This window comes from Homarus americanus, unplaced genomic scaffold (genome assembly GCF_018991925.1).
Source record: "Homarus americanus isolate GMGI-L3 unplaced genomic scaffold, GMGI_Hamer_2.0 scaffold367, whole genome shotgun sequence".
In the NCBI taxonomy this organism is placed as follows: domain Eukaryota; kingdom Metazoa; phylum Arthropoda; class Malacostraca; order Decapoda; family Nephropidae; genus Homarus; species Homarus americanus.
Genome location: NW_024743709.1, coordinates 6,498,651 through 6,512,844, shown reverse-complemented (window position 1 = coordinate 6,512,844; position 14,194 = coordinate 6,498,651). Strand labels below are relative to the sequence as shown.

Genomic DNA, 14,194 nt, shown 5'->3' with positions numbered 1-14,194 from the left:
AATAAAAAAGATATGTATATACTGTATTGTAAATATTCGTAGTAGTTGTAAATAAGTAACTGTACTGTACAGTATTGTGTTTTTTATTACATGAAGGCCAGTTGTAGGTTTTACACTAGGATCTGGCTATGATTTGCAGACGAGATGGTACACGGGATGCAAGCTAGAGAAGTTATGTGACTACTGTACAGTAACAGTATTTTAGTATGTCTTAAGCAGAGAGGCTGTTTGTCTCAAATGAAATAAGACGTCCCATAAAAAATTTTATTATTATGGAATTTTGGTTTTTATACGTAAGTTTGAAATGCTTCCTGTGCAATCTTAATAATCAACAAAGACCGTTCCCCAAACCTCTCATACACGGTATTTTAATATGAGCATTTATTGTGTAATGTGATGAAGGTAGAGGTATCTTGAAAGTGTAACGTTTCTTGATTATTTTCCATTTTTTTTAACTACATACAATGTTTGTTCATGACATGATGGATAGATTGCTTCTGTTAACAGTATAAGATGGTTTCTAATTCACTTTGAATGTGGCAGACAGCCTACAAGAAGCTAATTTACAGGTCCGAGCATGTAGTGAACGTTTCTCCTAATTACTAAGTTTGTAGTGTTATCCTCAGTCATATATTTAGAAAGACCTTTACACTTGTGGGTGCTGACATGAAAATTATTACAACCAACAGAGATATTAGTTGTGAAGTCATCCAGGGATAAAGGTCATTGAAAAACTTGCCCTAATTTCTGACCTGATTGAGAACTCGTAGAAGTTCAGTTGTGGTTAATTATATGAAGTGAGAAGAAACAATTAAAATATTCCTAAGGATATTGTGACAAAGGAATAGAGTTGATTGTCATCTAAAGTATGAAAAGTAAATTTTATTAGTAATGGAGAGTGCTAGTGTACAGGTCTAGTTTGGTCTTGTTCTGCCTGGTCAGTTTAACCTTCTGGGAAAAGAATTTCTCATACCTTTCAGTAATAGAAAATGCCAACCCACTTGATAGAGAAATCATTACAATTTCCAAATTACTATACTGTATAAAACAGAATTTGTGTAAATTTGCAAATTGACATAAAATGTCATTGGGTAATAGGTAGGTCACAAATTGAAGTGCATTTCTGAAGACATTATACCTGTATTATTGTAGTATTCATACCAGTCAATAGAAACTGTATGTGGAAAACACTACTGTATAATGGATGTACACTCGCTCCGAAGGTATCTTTACGGAGGGATCAGTCCGATGAATTTCAAAAGGAACATGCAACTCCCGTTGTCTCGGCAAGGTTGTCAAAAGCCTTCGTCCATTAAATCATAATATTTCGTCCCACAAAATTGCAAAGATACATTTTTGGAATGAATGTACAAGTACAGTACTAAGAAATGCTTTGCATGGATTGTTGACTACTACATAAGGCTTCATTACTAGTGTTAGGTACAGTAAGTATAAGAAACAACTTATCAGTTCCTTGTGTACTGTATTGTAATCTTTTTAATTTGTCTTGTGTATAGTTGCTTGAATAAGGACGCTAATTATGTGTAGGTTAATGCTTGGTGAGTTGAGAATATACGTTTATATATTTTGATGTATGTGACTTGTATGGCTACTGCTTATTATAGTGTCTGTTTGGAGCACGATATTTGGGCATTAGTTCTTGAGTGTGAAGTAACTTGTGTTCTGTGGGTTAGGTCTGATGGCTGTATGTATTTTGATTATGACGATGGAATGTCCTGTGGGTATAAAAGAAAGTCCTGAGTGACTTTATGAAAATGCTTCAGAATTGTTGAACATAAAATACTTGAGTGGAGAAGATGCCAGCAGTTCTCCATTGAAAGAAATTGATCTATGTTTATAATGGAATGTTCAAGTGATAGTAAATATGAGATTGAGAGACATTGCATATTCAGGAGTTGCAATAATCATTATCACATTTTATTGTTACAGAAGATTCTTGTAGTGCAAAGCTAATGTAAAATCACCAGTGTGGTTTATTCATCATTGTAGTGTAAATTTACTTTTTTTATTTATTTTTAATTATTCCTAAACATTTACTCCTTCATCTTCCCTGTCTTGTTGATGTCGGTTTTATCATTGAACTTGTGTTGATGTGGAGTAACATCTCCATTGAAGTTGTAACATCTTATTTAGTACAAGGTGGTTAGGTTATGTTCAGTACCAGTCTTGGGTAACAGTGAGAGAGATCAGTTCTTGGGGAAGGAGTTGTTGATGATTATTGATAAATGTGATACTGTATGCCATACTTAAGTCTGTATTTCATGTAATGTTTATAAATAAAAATTCAGATTACACCACGGTTTCATTGACTTGTTGTTTATTTTAATTCTCACATAGTTCACAGGTGACGTTCTACCACCCTGGTAAGAACTCTTATATACTGTGTAGTTAAATATTGGCAAAATACTGTAATAAACATTTATTGTTTCCTATTATTATAAATAAATAAGATAAATAACCAATTATAAATTAAATGGTAAATATTATAAATAGAATAACTTAGTGATGATATTGTTGAGAAATAATATAGATATAGGTGAAGTAAAGTGTTCAGTTGATAGGGAAATTCTGTAGTGTCAGTAATGATGTGTGCAATGTAAGCTATCACTAAACAAGAATTAAGCCCTGGCCAAATATGAGTACCTAATAGGGTGTAGTTATTATTACCCAGAGAGACTACATGTGGGTTAGGCAGCAGACGTGGGGTGATTTGTATTGTAGTGGGGGCATGATGGGGGGGGGTAGCAGAGTAATTGAGAATATCATCATATGACTTGCAACTGAGATAAATTACCGAATAGGGAGGAAGAATTATTATGCAAGGTTTTTATTTTAAAAAATTTGAAGCAGAAATTGATATATTATTCTGTTAATTGTTTTTTATATTGTTATACGGTAACCCAGCCATTAATGCTTACTGTGTCAATACTGTACTGTCGTTGGCATGTTTGTTGTCAATGTTCTGTAATAAATAATATGACCTCCATTTAGCAATAAGATAGCATATGATATATGATGGACTGCATATCTTATTTCAGTGCCAATATGGAGAAGATTTGAGTGTGTGATGCGGTAAAATGCTCAGTGGGCTTATTCTATAGAGACGGTTGCCTCTTCATTTACACTAATAGGAAATTGCACGGGTGGGAAGAGCTTGTCATAGACGGCCCGAGCCATGGCTTTTATCCCTTGGTAAGTTTCGACTCCTGTAGGTTCAATTTGTTCTTTAGGTAGTATGAAGCCGTACTGTCCTGTAGGGTAAGTGGAGATTAGTACAGTGTTTCAACTAATGCAGAACTAAAAAAAAATTGGAAAGATATGTTTAGTGAAACCTCCATATAATGGATTTCTGTCCATATACTGTAGTACAGGTACTGTAATCTGTTTGATGGAGGATTCATATTTAAAGGGCCCTTGATATGGATTTTCCCCTCCATATATTCTGTTAAATGGAGGTTTCACTACTACAGAACTGAAAAATACTGATGTAAAAGCCATTTATATGCACTAGAAGGAGTATCTTTAAAACAAATTATCTAACATGTAGTAATAATTAACATTTTGTGATGATAGTTAAAATTTTCAGCTTGTGAATTACCATTACTGTGTTGCTCCAGTGGGGGTTGTCTTATTATGGTTGTATCCTTTATGCTTTAATGGCTACTTTTTTTTAATTTTGCTTTCTTGAATGAGAACTTATTCTGTAATACTAAAATATACAGTAATAGACAGCACTTGCTTTCTACTGTTATAACTGACTGAGGAATGCACAGTACAATATATCCTTATAACTGACTGTACCACTTTCTATATTCTCTGAAGGTTTTATAAGAATACTGTACTGATTATTAGAAATGAAGAGTTAATGTTTCAACCGAGAGAGGCCATTAGGCAATACCCACCCAGGTCACGAAGCTCGAGGCTGTAGCTGTAGGGGATGCCAACACTGTGTGCATAGTCTCCTGAAGCTCCCGAAGCAATGTACAAGAGGTCTGTGACTTGACCAAGAGAATATCTGTTGGGGAGACAAGGTTCAGGAAAGATGTTATGAAAGAGTCAAATCATTAAATATTCATGTCTTATAACGCTAATGTAAATTATTGGACGTATGGCTAGTTCTGTGACAATGAATCTTACATTGTGTAACACTCGCTTCAAAAAGTATCTTCACAATTTTGTGTGAGACAATGTAATAGAACGGATGTAGGACTTAGACAACCATACCGAGAAAACAGGAGTCGTGGTGTTCATTTTGAAATTCATTGGACCTCTCCATAAAGATACTGTTTTGGAGTGAGTGTACCTTCTGCGAGTGTGTGGCTGGACTAGACACACTCACACCACCTACAGTAATGTCACACCTAACACAGAGGTCACCTTGGGTCAAAAGTTCCCTCCCTCCCAAACTGGAAGCCATATAAATTCCAAATGAGATAAAACAGTATGCCCACACCAGATGACAAACAGGTAAGCACTGTTAAGTTCAGAGACTCATTCCCATGACTCAGTTTTACCTCAGGAGCAAACTTTTGTTCACGGCTGCATACTCTGACACTTGACTGACTGGGCCTTCCATGAGTAATGTGCAGTTTCTTTTAGCATTAGGTCGGTTAATCTTAAAAGTGAAATAAATTTGGGGCTAATCTTAATATAATCCCTGTTTTTAGAATACTACAGTATACAAATATCTTGCTCTTAATATTGTGCTGTATACTGGATATAGCATAGCATCCTGTACTTCAGCCAAGAATTCATAAACCACAAAGTTGGGTTCTACATTTCCACTCTACAAACCATTATACTTTTCTATTGAATATTTTAGTTTATATATATATGAATAACTTTCTTTTGTTACACATAAGATGTACAGTACTTACAAAGATGAGCTGAACACACTAACGTACTTCTGTACACAGTCATCCATCAACACTTACCCAAGCCATTGTAGTCACATTTTGAATATTTTTTCAGAACTTTTTCATCAATATGAGTTTACAAGTTTCACTTACTCTGTTCCGTTGACAGTCTTTAATCCATCTAAAGCGAGTTTTGCAACATCATACATATCTTGGTATTGGGGTGAGACCTCAAGCGTGTAGGACCAAGGCAACATCCACATTTGGGAGTAGGCGTGGATAGTCACAAACACCTTTAGCTATGAAAGTCACAACATGGATATAAATATTATTAGATAGTTACAACAAGGTTATGGTCCTGTTAAGGTTTACAAGTTACTAGAATTAATACCTTTAAATTGGCTGAGTTTATTTTCATAACATATTTACAACAGAATAGTTATTTCAGTGGTGTGTGTGGAACTGGCTCCTGTAGGCTTGACAAATACACCACGCTGAATATTAAGCTTCAGTATACTCGGAGGTATTGTGGTTGGTAGTGTGCCTTAGTGTACTCATACTGTAACTGGAGACATTTACTAAGTTTGCCTACTTAGAAGTTAGGAAAGAATCAAATTGTGTCCAAAATAGTTATATAGTTCCTCTTATGCATGAAGGGTTATAGGTACTTGTATTATGTTTTTTAACTGTGTCACAGAATGCCACACAAAGTGAAGTTGCTTAATTTATATGATATAGAATAGTACAATACAGTCACCCACAAAAGTCCTGTCACCACTCCTCCTGAACCACAAACCTTGAGATTCAAACTCATGAATCTGAAGCTTTTAAGGACAGAATAATGCACCAGTATCTAAAGCTTCGGGTTCATGAGTTTGAATCTCAAGGTTTGTGGTTCAGGAGGAGAGGCAAGAGGACTTTTGTGGGTGACTACACATATTTCTTTATCCATTGTAAGATTATTGAATGTCCCTCATTATACTGGGGGTTAGAGTGTCGCCAATCAAGTGTTTGTTGGTTCAGTACAAATATTAGGTTTCAGTATAAGTGTTAAGCTTGTCTTATGTTTTGTAATTTGTAAACACTGGAGGTTAGGGCCGGGTTAGGTTAATGAGTAAATAATAACTAATATTAAAACATGCAAAGGCTTTGATATCCTTGGCAGATATACTGTACCATATAAGAGAAATACGTATGATAATTTTATATATTTTTTTGTTTGTGGGGAAACTTTAGATTACTTTAGTGTAGGGCTAAAAAAAATGAATCCTCATATTTAGATTCTATAATGTTGCAAAAAATAATACTGTAAAAGAAACTTGAACTTAATTACAAAAACAAAAGATCTCTCTCACCTGGTCCTTGCGACTTAGGATAAAATCTCTGATGGCTCTTGTCTCAGGTTCAGAGAAAGGCTTTGGTCCAGCATAGGTAGAACTGCAGGGATTTTGGGAGGAACCGCCCATTGACCACTTGAAGCCAAAGTTCCTGTTTGCGTCCACCCCAACACAATTTGGTGACTCAGGGTTGACAGAGCGGGTTTTGCGCCAGAGTCGGTCGTGGAGTCGGGAGTATTCATATCCTAAGAAAAAAAGGTTTTGTTTAACCCCTTGTGTGTCTCTTCCCTTCTGAGCTGAACAATTTGGATGAGTGAACTGTTAGCTTGAAGATGTACAGGAATGAATACATGGAAAGGGGTGTATTAACAGTCTAATATGACTGAGTGGGGGTAAACAGAGGCTGCCCATACATTTTTTCCCATCTTCATTCATGTTAACGGCCCAGACATCTATTCCATATTTAACAGTACTGTATTCTTCATCCTCACTCAAGTACCCCTGTATCTTCATCTTTGCTTTGTACAATTATAAACAAAAGTCCTGTTGGTCTGTTATCTCTCCTGCTGCTTCACGAACCCCCAAGTTCAGACTCGTGAACCTGAAGCAGTAGACATTGAGGCATTATTCTGTTCAGGGATGCTTCAGGTTCGTGAGTTTGAATCTCTGGGTTCATGGAGCAGCAGGAAAGACTTTAACCTGCATGTGTAAGATGAGGATAAGAGGAAGTATCTACAGTATTTCAGCACACAAGTAATGTTTCACCTTTTTCTAGTTACAGTACTCTTTAGATTTGTCCTACACTGCTCTCTTTTACCATTTCTGTAAGGTTCTGTAGACCTAGATCCACTCTGCACAAAAGTGAGAGATGGCCAGAGGTTATAATTATATAGATTGAAATTTTAGTAGAACAGTTGGCGATGGAGACATTAACTGGGGTATGCTGCAGTACCATTTGTCAAAAGCAACACACTATCAAAGATCACATCCCCCTTTGATATCTGTTATTTTCTAGGTTTCTTGTCTTGTTATGATTCTGTTTTATTGTCACTTTCTGTTTAATTTTTATAGTTATTTATTCTTAAAGAATCCTCAGTATTTTGACACATCTATGTAATGTGAACAGGTTTGTCATATTGGGGAAAAAATGAACATATTTTAGATGCAGACTTAACCTAAGTATTACTATGGATGACTATACTTTGTGTTATAAGGACTTACCATCAGGGTTGGCCATAGGCATAATGTACCAGTCAAAGTTACTGACAAGGTCTGGTTCCTCCCAGCTGAACTCAGTTAAGTGATGGAGGATATACATGACAGTGGCAGGAGAGACCCACTCACGAGCATGAAGTCCTGTGAGAAAGAGTCAACTTGTCAAGTATTTTATGTAGGAGTAATTTTTTATAATTTTCCTTTTCATATGAGTTTGCTGACCAATAGAGGGATTACTAGTAAGTGACAGATTCTTGTATAAATACATACTGAAAGTGTTTACGAACAATAAAGGACTTCATACAAGAACTCAATCAGACCTCTAACTGAAGTTTCAGTGGATACATCTCCTTTTGAACACCAAATTCATCAGTTCAACTTCTGAACATTGAAGTCTGTTTTTTTACTTGTCCCTATTCTGGAGGCTTATCATAAGAAATTGTCTGTGTCACATACAATGAGAAAGAGTCATTGGCAAACTTGTCTTTACTTCACCAGTGATTTGTTTAAGGAATCCCTTATCCCTATGACTGTTTGGGGACTGAATCAAATACTGTACTAAAAATTAAGGATCAACTGAAATGTTTACCACACCCCTTGATTAAAGCATAATATGCTAGTCTAAAGAAAGCAATACAATTTTTAGGATTTCTTTTGGATGAAACCTCACAGCCGTTTCCCATGTATTCCATCAGATGTTCACAATGTTTTAAATACAATTTTATGAACCAATTAAAGTCTTAGAGCTAAACAAGTACCATTTTAAACCTTTAGTTTACCTCCATCAATCCAGATAGCAGGTTTGTTGGGTCCAGTAGATATCTTCACCACACGAAGGCTCCGGTTCTCATAGGACAAACCAATTTCCTCAGTGGTGACAAGGTGTGAGTACTGTGCCTCCAGGTAGTCAATATACTGGTACATGTCTGTGTGAAAGGTTTGTACAGTACAGTGAGGTGAATGTTGGGAGAGAGACTGGAAGACCAAAAAGAAGACGGAATGGAGGATGAACCAAATGTGAAGAAGAGATGGACAAGACACCTACAGTAGGATGAAGCAGTAAGGGTGAAAGTGAGGGGAGAGCATGCCATTGAGATTATTAGTTTAAGGACATGCTGCTGATGGGAATTGGTGATAAATTATCACTGAAAACTTGAAAAATCACTACAGGAGATAAAATCCTCATACAATCATAGGTTCTTTTTTCCCTTTTAGATGACATAAGTGAATACATCTGGTCATGGTGCCTGATGGTGACTAGTAAGGTATGTCCATAAAGATAAAAGAAAAAATAATATGTTGATCTTAGAAAGTCCAGACCTGAGGATACATGAGTGGAATTAGTGTGTAGCCTTTATAAGTCATAGCAGGTATTATTATTCTCAGTTGGCTCCTCCATTTAAAGCTGGTGAAGGTTGCTTAACTCAAACAAACCATGATATAATTTATTGCTCTCAAACACCAACATTGTCTACTGCAACATTAAAGAGAAATTTATTTAAAGCATAAGGAAAAACTGCCAGAGTCAGCATGTAATACACGTATTGTATTGTACTGCCTTTGTTGAGGACATGTTGTGCATGTGTAGGAGCATTCAGCCAGTATCAGGAAATATCACAAAAGAATCTCATAGTGTGTGTACTATACTGCACAAGGTAACTGTGGTTGTGTTCACACCTATGATCATGAAGATTATAGAAAGGAAATAGAGTAAAAAAACAGAGATTATGAATTCACAGGTCTCATTAAAACATCTCAATTCTCAGAGTTTACAGCATTTAGAACCAAATTCAGGCATTGAGAAATATTATGCTGATTAGGAGATTTCCGTAAATGAACTGACAAGAATTTATATGCCCAGTAGACAGTCAACTCCAACCTTCCCTTGACTGACTCACTACAGTGCCTCTATCTCTTACCTTGTACAGAGTGGTACTTCTCCCAGGTCATGGGGTGAGCTGGACGGTTCCATAAGAATGCATCGTCCTCGCTGAGCTCAAGGTTGATGGCTCTCTGCAGGTCCCCGATCACCTCCTGGTACGTCAGGTTGTATTCGTTGAACACCCCACGCACCTGGACTCAAATCAGATAACACGGGTTAGTGCAGTAAAAATCACACCTAACTTAACACAGCCTGTGGCAACTTAATCTAGCCCAATCTAACAAGGCACCACAGGTTATAAAATAAATTCACTTTCAACCGAATGTAGTTTATTCTGACATAAAGTAGCCAAACCTAACAAAGCACCACAGATTGTAGGAAAACAGCTCTATGCTGTACATTCAACAGCAAGACAGCTAAACATAGCCTAACCTTACAATGCATACAAAGTTATAGGATAAAGTCACACTCAGTCTAGCCTAATGGAGAACATCATTTGGTGGGAAAGTCACAACCCAACCTACAATAACTTTTAATCTTTAGATACATCTTTGTGACTGGGACTTTATTGTGGGACAATATAAAGGCTGTAGTAATTATGAGGGACTTTTAGGTAGGACTGTGTCATTGAAACGTCAGTCAAAGGCTGAGTTTTAAGGGCATTTATCAGATGTGAATATTGTACTTGTGTATGATAGAAACATGTTTTTTTTCCCCTTCAACCTGTGCATACCTTCAGTTTTGCCTTTTTGAATGAGATCGATGCAGATTGAAGTAGAGTTAGTAAATACTTAAGTACTGTATACAACAACCTTCAATTATATGTCATCCATACATGTGTCAGTGTTCATATACAGTACCTATGATTCTCCTTTACCTTCTACCTGTAGTTTGTTTCACTTCTATCTCTAATTTTACTTCACCTTCTACTTGTAGTTTTACCTCACTTTCTACCTGTAGTTTATCACATCTTCTACCTGTAGTTTTACCTCAGTGCTACCAATGTCATCATAGCATAGACTCTAGGCCTTAGAATCCTAGAGCCTCATATTATCTCCCTCAAGTGTGTACAGTATATACGTAGAATATTTCCTCACCTTTTGCTCGGCGTCTGGGGGTGTGAGGAGATCAATCTCGTATTCTGGGTTTTTCTTGCGTAGTGACCATAAGTCAATACCGTCCGAATTATCGAGAGAATCCACGACGGGTAAGTCGACCAGACCCACGTCGGTGCGGAACAGTTTATACCCAGAGTAAGACACTGGCTTGGGCACCTGTAAGCTGCGGATCTCCTCCGGAGTGAGGGAAGGCAGTCCACACGACGTCCCTAACAGCACCATTACTACCACCAGTAACTGCCATGTTTCTATCATGATGGACTCACAGTTCCTCAGGGGCAGTAGAGGGTTTGTTTATAAGTCTGATATTTTTTAAACTGTTGTATTTATCAGATGTTTATTATTGTTTGCAGCAACTGTAGACAGGGTGTTTGTATCTTTGTAGGGATGAGGGGTTAATAACAGAAATATTAATGGTCCAAGTTTAGGGTAGGAGGACCAGGGGAAGACAAAGACTGGGATGGATGATTGAAATTAAAAACCGGGTCCCCAGAGAGACATAAAGCCTAAGAGGATTGGTATAAAACAGCCCGGGAACGTTTAGAGTAGAGGACTGTGGTCGCCAACCCTGACTGACCAAGTGTTAACGGGTGTGTTTGTAATTGTGTTTAGAACATGATATTTTCGTCGGGTTTGGCATGTATAATAATAGCCAGCGATTTTCAGTATAAGTAAAGTAGATAAAACTCTTTAAAATGGTGTACTGAATGACTTTACAAGGCACCAGGAGACTCTACTAGTGAGTGACACCTGCAACTGTTCCTCACGCTATAATGTCCAGTGATGAAGCTCGAGTTTTTATATGTACAAGCTGTCAGAGGGTTGTGCATTCACATAACGGAAATGCCGGAAGTGAAGTTCATTATTCTCCCCTATCTCCCTCCCTCCCTACTCCCCCGGTAGTAGCCTTGCATCAGGAAGGTCAAGGTAGCCTAAGGTTACATAGCTGCATATGGGGACCGGCAGTAACCTCAAACTCAAAGCAGCGTGACCCAACCTCGTGATGACCGTGCACAAACCACACCTCACCTGTCACCTACCTCCCCCCCCCCTTCACCCTCCCACAACTTCCGATAAGTGATGTCCGACTTCGTCTTTTTTTGTAGGAAAAAGAGAGACGATTTCTATTATATAAGAGTCGATCAGGAACTTAAATTAATCTACTAAATTTCACCTTTCAATCACAGAGGAAAGAAATATAACAGAGATCATTACCAGTACAGTTTTATACATACATTATACAGTATCTTCCACGTGATGGCTGTGTCTATATGTAATGCTTTAACCAAAATATATCTTTAACTCGAACACGCTGGGTAGCTTCAAATATAGGGTGGACGGTTACATGAGCGATAGGGGTTGGGTGTAAACGGGACAGCCTAGTATGGGCCAATAGGCCCTCTGCAGTTTCCTCCATTCTTATGTTCTTACGTGTTATATATATTGAAACTTATGGATCACTAGAAGAATTTCCACCTTAGCTTATTTCACCTAAAGGTTAACCACCCTAACCTAACATCCCCCCAGATAATATTAAGATGGCTAATCTTCAGGTGAAATAGGCTGGGGTAGAGATTTTTCAGGTGATCCAAACTTATATACTGTGTTGTGGTCTGTTCGGCCTAAATTTCTTTATTATTACATTTACACAAAGTCTATAGGAGAAAGGTGAACGTTGTCTTTATCCATACTGGGATAAAAAAATGTGTTTAGCGGTAATGCATATCCTGGTAAGCCAACACCAGGGCTGAGGCTGCAGTGTTTACCTTCGCTCAGGGCTACACCATAACTCTCACCAACACGACGTCATTCATTACACTGTTAGCCATTGTTCAAACTCCATACTGTTATCCTTATCATGTGTTTTGGTGATTATACGAATGAAATGCATAATACCGTATACTGTATATACTGGTGAACAAACATTAAGGGCAAGGATTTGTTGTTATGATGGTAATATTGTGCTTCAACAACTAAGGTCTTTAAACGCATAACAAGGTTAGTAATATTTTTTCTATTGCATCAACAATTAAAATTATGAGAGATAAAGCTGTGTATAAAAATAAGGATTATGGGATTACAATTTACATAAAGACAAAGCGGTCACTTAAGCGTTATTAACAGTTTTATTTTATAAGGGTTTACGATTTATATAATAGTAATATTAAAGCTTTCATGTTCTTGTCATTGTCAGTTATTTTATTTGTGGGGTTTTAAACATTTTTATATATTTGAGTAAAATTCCCTTCAGGGGTTTGGCGTTTGTGTATTTCAGATGACTTGCTATTAAGTCACACACCCCCAAAAAATATTAATGCAAAGTAACGCCAAAATGAAAGTGAGACGAACTTAAATCGATACATTCACTTAACTAATTAGAACAACATTAATACAGACTTTTAGAGAGACTTGTGGAAGTTATTTAGTAACAGTTTCCAGGGGCAAAATTGTACTCAGACGTTTTTGTAGAGTAAAAAGTAATTACCGTTGACCTCAGAATATCTCCAAATATTAAGTGCACATGACTTCAAGATGCCCATGATATTGGTCAGATTTTAAAATAATTCCGGGGACTTACAGCCTCCCCCCCCCCCTAAAGCTGGGTGGGCTCGCTGTGCTCGCAATGTTACACCACCCACAAACAACTACTTGGATCCGCCCCTGATTTCATTGTGATTATGACCTTTTTCTCGTTATTTTTGTGCTTTAGTTTAAGTCTCGCAGATATGTTCATTCTTTCATCTTCACTTATGAGAAACGTAAGATGGACTACTGCAATTAGTAAACTTGTTGGCGCTCAAAGACCTCAGTGGCTGAAGGGCAGTAAAATACTAACGTAAATATATCAAGGAGAAAATGACCCCAAGTTCCTGTTTTTAGTTCGATATCTTGGATACCGTTTTCTGTAAATTATTGTAAACTCTCCCCAAAATTTTCGGTCACTTTCTCATCGATACAATGTGTCACAATGGACGAATATTTCCGATCACTGATTGTGATTCCTGCATTGTGTTGGTAGGCCTGCCTTCCTAGTATCTGTGAGGTTGTCAGTTATTATTTCTGGCATTTTTTTAATTATGATGAATCACTGTGCTCCATCTTTAGTAGAATAATACAGTATAATGATATTGATGTAGCGAAAATATATCAACGGCAGTCAAATAGTAGGTGTTTTCTGCTGGAAATCCATGACCAACACTAGTATCCGAGACTCATTGGAAAACAGCTTGCACCGACAGACATCGTCTCGTAGTGCGTCAGATAATGTTTCGTTACCAGTACGAATCATGAGATGATACTTCATAATTGTTGCCTCATTAATTGAGGTAGAAATTATATCGAAATGCAGTAAATCATGTCATTGTAACTTATATTCCTATTTGGCAACCCATCCCCTGAGGCTGAAATAGTATCTAAGGTATTGTAGTGGATTTCTCCCCTACAAACGCTGTTTGTCGCTGAGTAGCCGACCCCGTGAATTCCCCAGTGTATGCCTCGTGGTCTGGGTCAACCAGCGCCGCCATACATCACGGAGGTCAACTACAAAGCCAAGCCTCCCCCCGCTATTTAAGACCTGACCTCGTGGTGACCTCTCTCTTCTTCTAGCTACAGCCGCAGCAAGCTACACCTCCTCCTCCGCCGCTGCCTGGCGGCCCTCGCTCCCGCCGGCGAGCATGGCGACCCACAAGCTGTCTTCCTCTGAGCATCCTCACCAACCAGCTCTCTCTACATCACGCTTGTAACCACGCTGCCACTTCCCAGCAC

General features: G+C 37.7%; 1 protein-coding gene across 1 annotated transcript; it reads right to left on the bottom strand.

The window, feature by feature from the left end:
- Positions 1 to 662: 662 nt before the first annotated feature.
- LOC121877359 (carboxypeptidase B-like) lies at positions 663 to 11,188 on the bottom strand. Its single transcript, XM_042383082.1, has 8 exons — positions 10,409 to 11,188; positions 9,349 to 9,502; positions 8,209 to 8,355; positions 7,436 to 7,570; positions 6,233 to 6,459; positions 5,031 to 5,176; positions 3,924 to 4,036; positions 663 to 3,272 (listed from the first exon to the last, which is right to left on the bottom strand). The coding sequence occupies exons 1-8, from the start codon at positions 10,682 to 10,684 to the stop codon at positions 3,112 to 3,114; spliced, it is 1,359 nt and encodes a 452-aa protein (XP_042239016.1). The 5' UTR covers positions 10,685 to 11,188; the 3' UTR covers positions 663 to 3,111.
- Between the last annotated feature and the right edge of the window lie 3,006 nt (positions 11,189 to 14,194).

Coding starts and splice junctions, on each gene's coding strand:
- LOC121877359 (XM_042383082.1), bottom strand. CDS start 10,684: ATGATAGAAACATGGCAGTTACTGGTGGTAGTAATGGTGCTGTTAGGG. Junction 9,503..10,408: donor CCCCAGACGCCGAGCAAAAG/GTGAGGAAATAT, acceptor ATTTGAGTCCAG/GTGCGTGGGGTGTTCAACGA. Junction 6,460..7,435: donor GCCTATGGCCAACCCTGATG/GTAAGTCCTTAT, acceptor TTTTTTTCTTAG/GATATGAATACTCCCGACTC.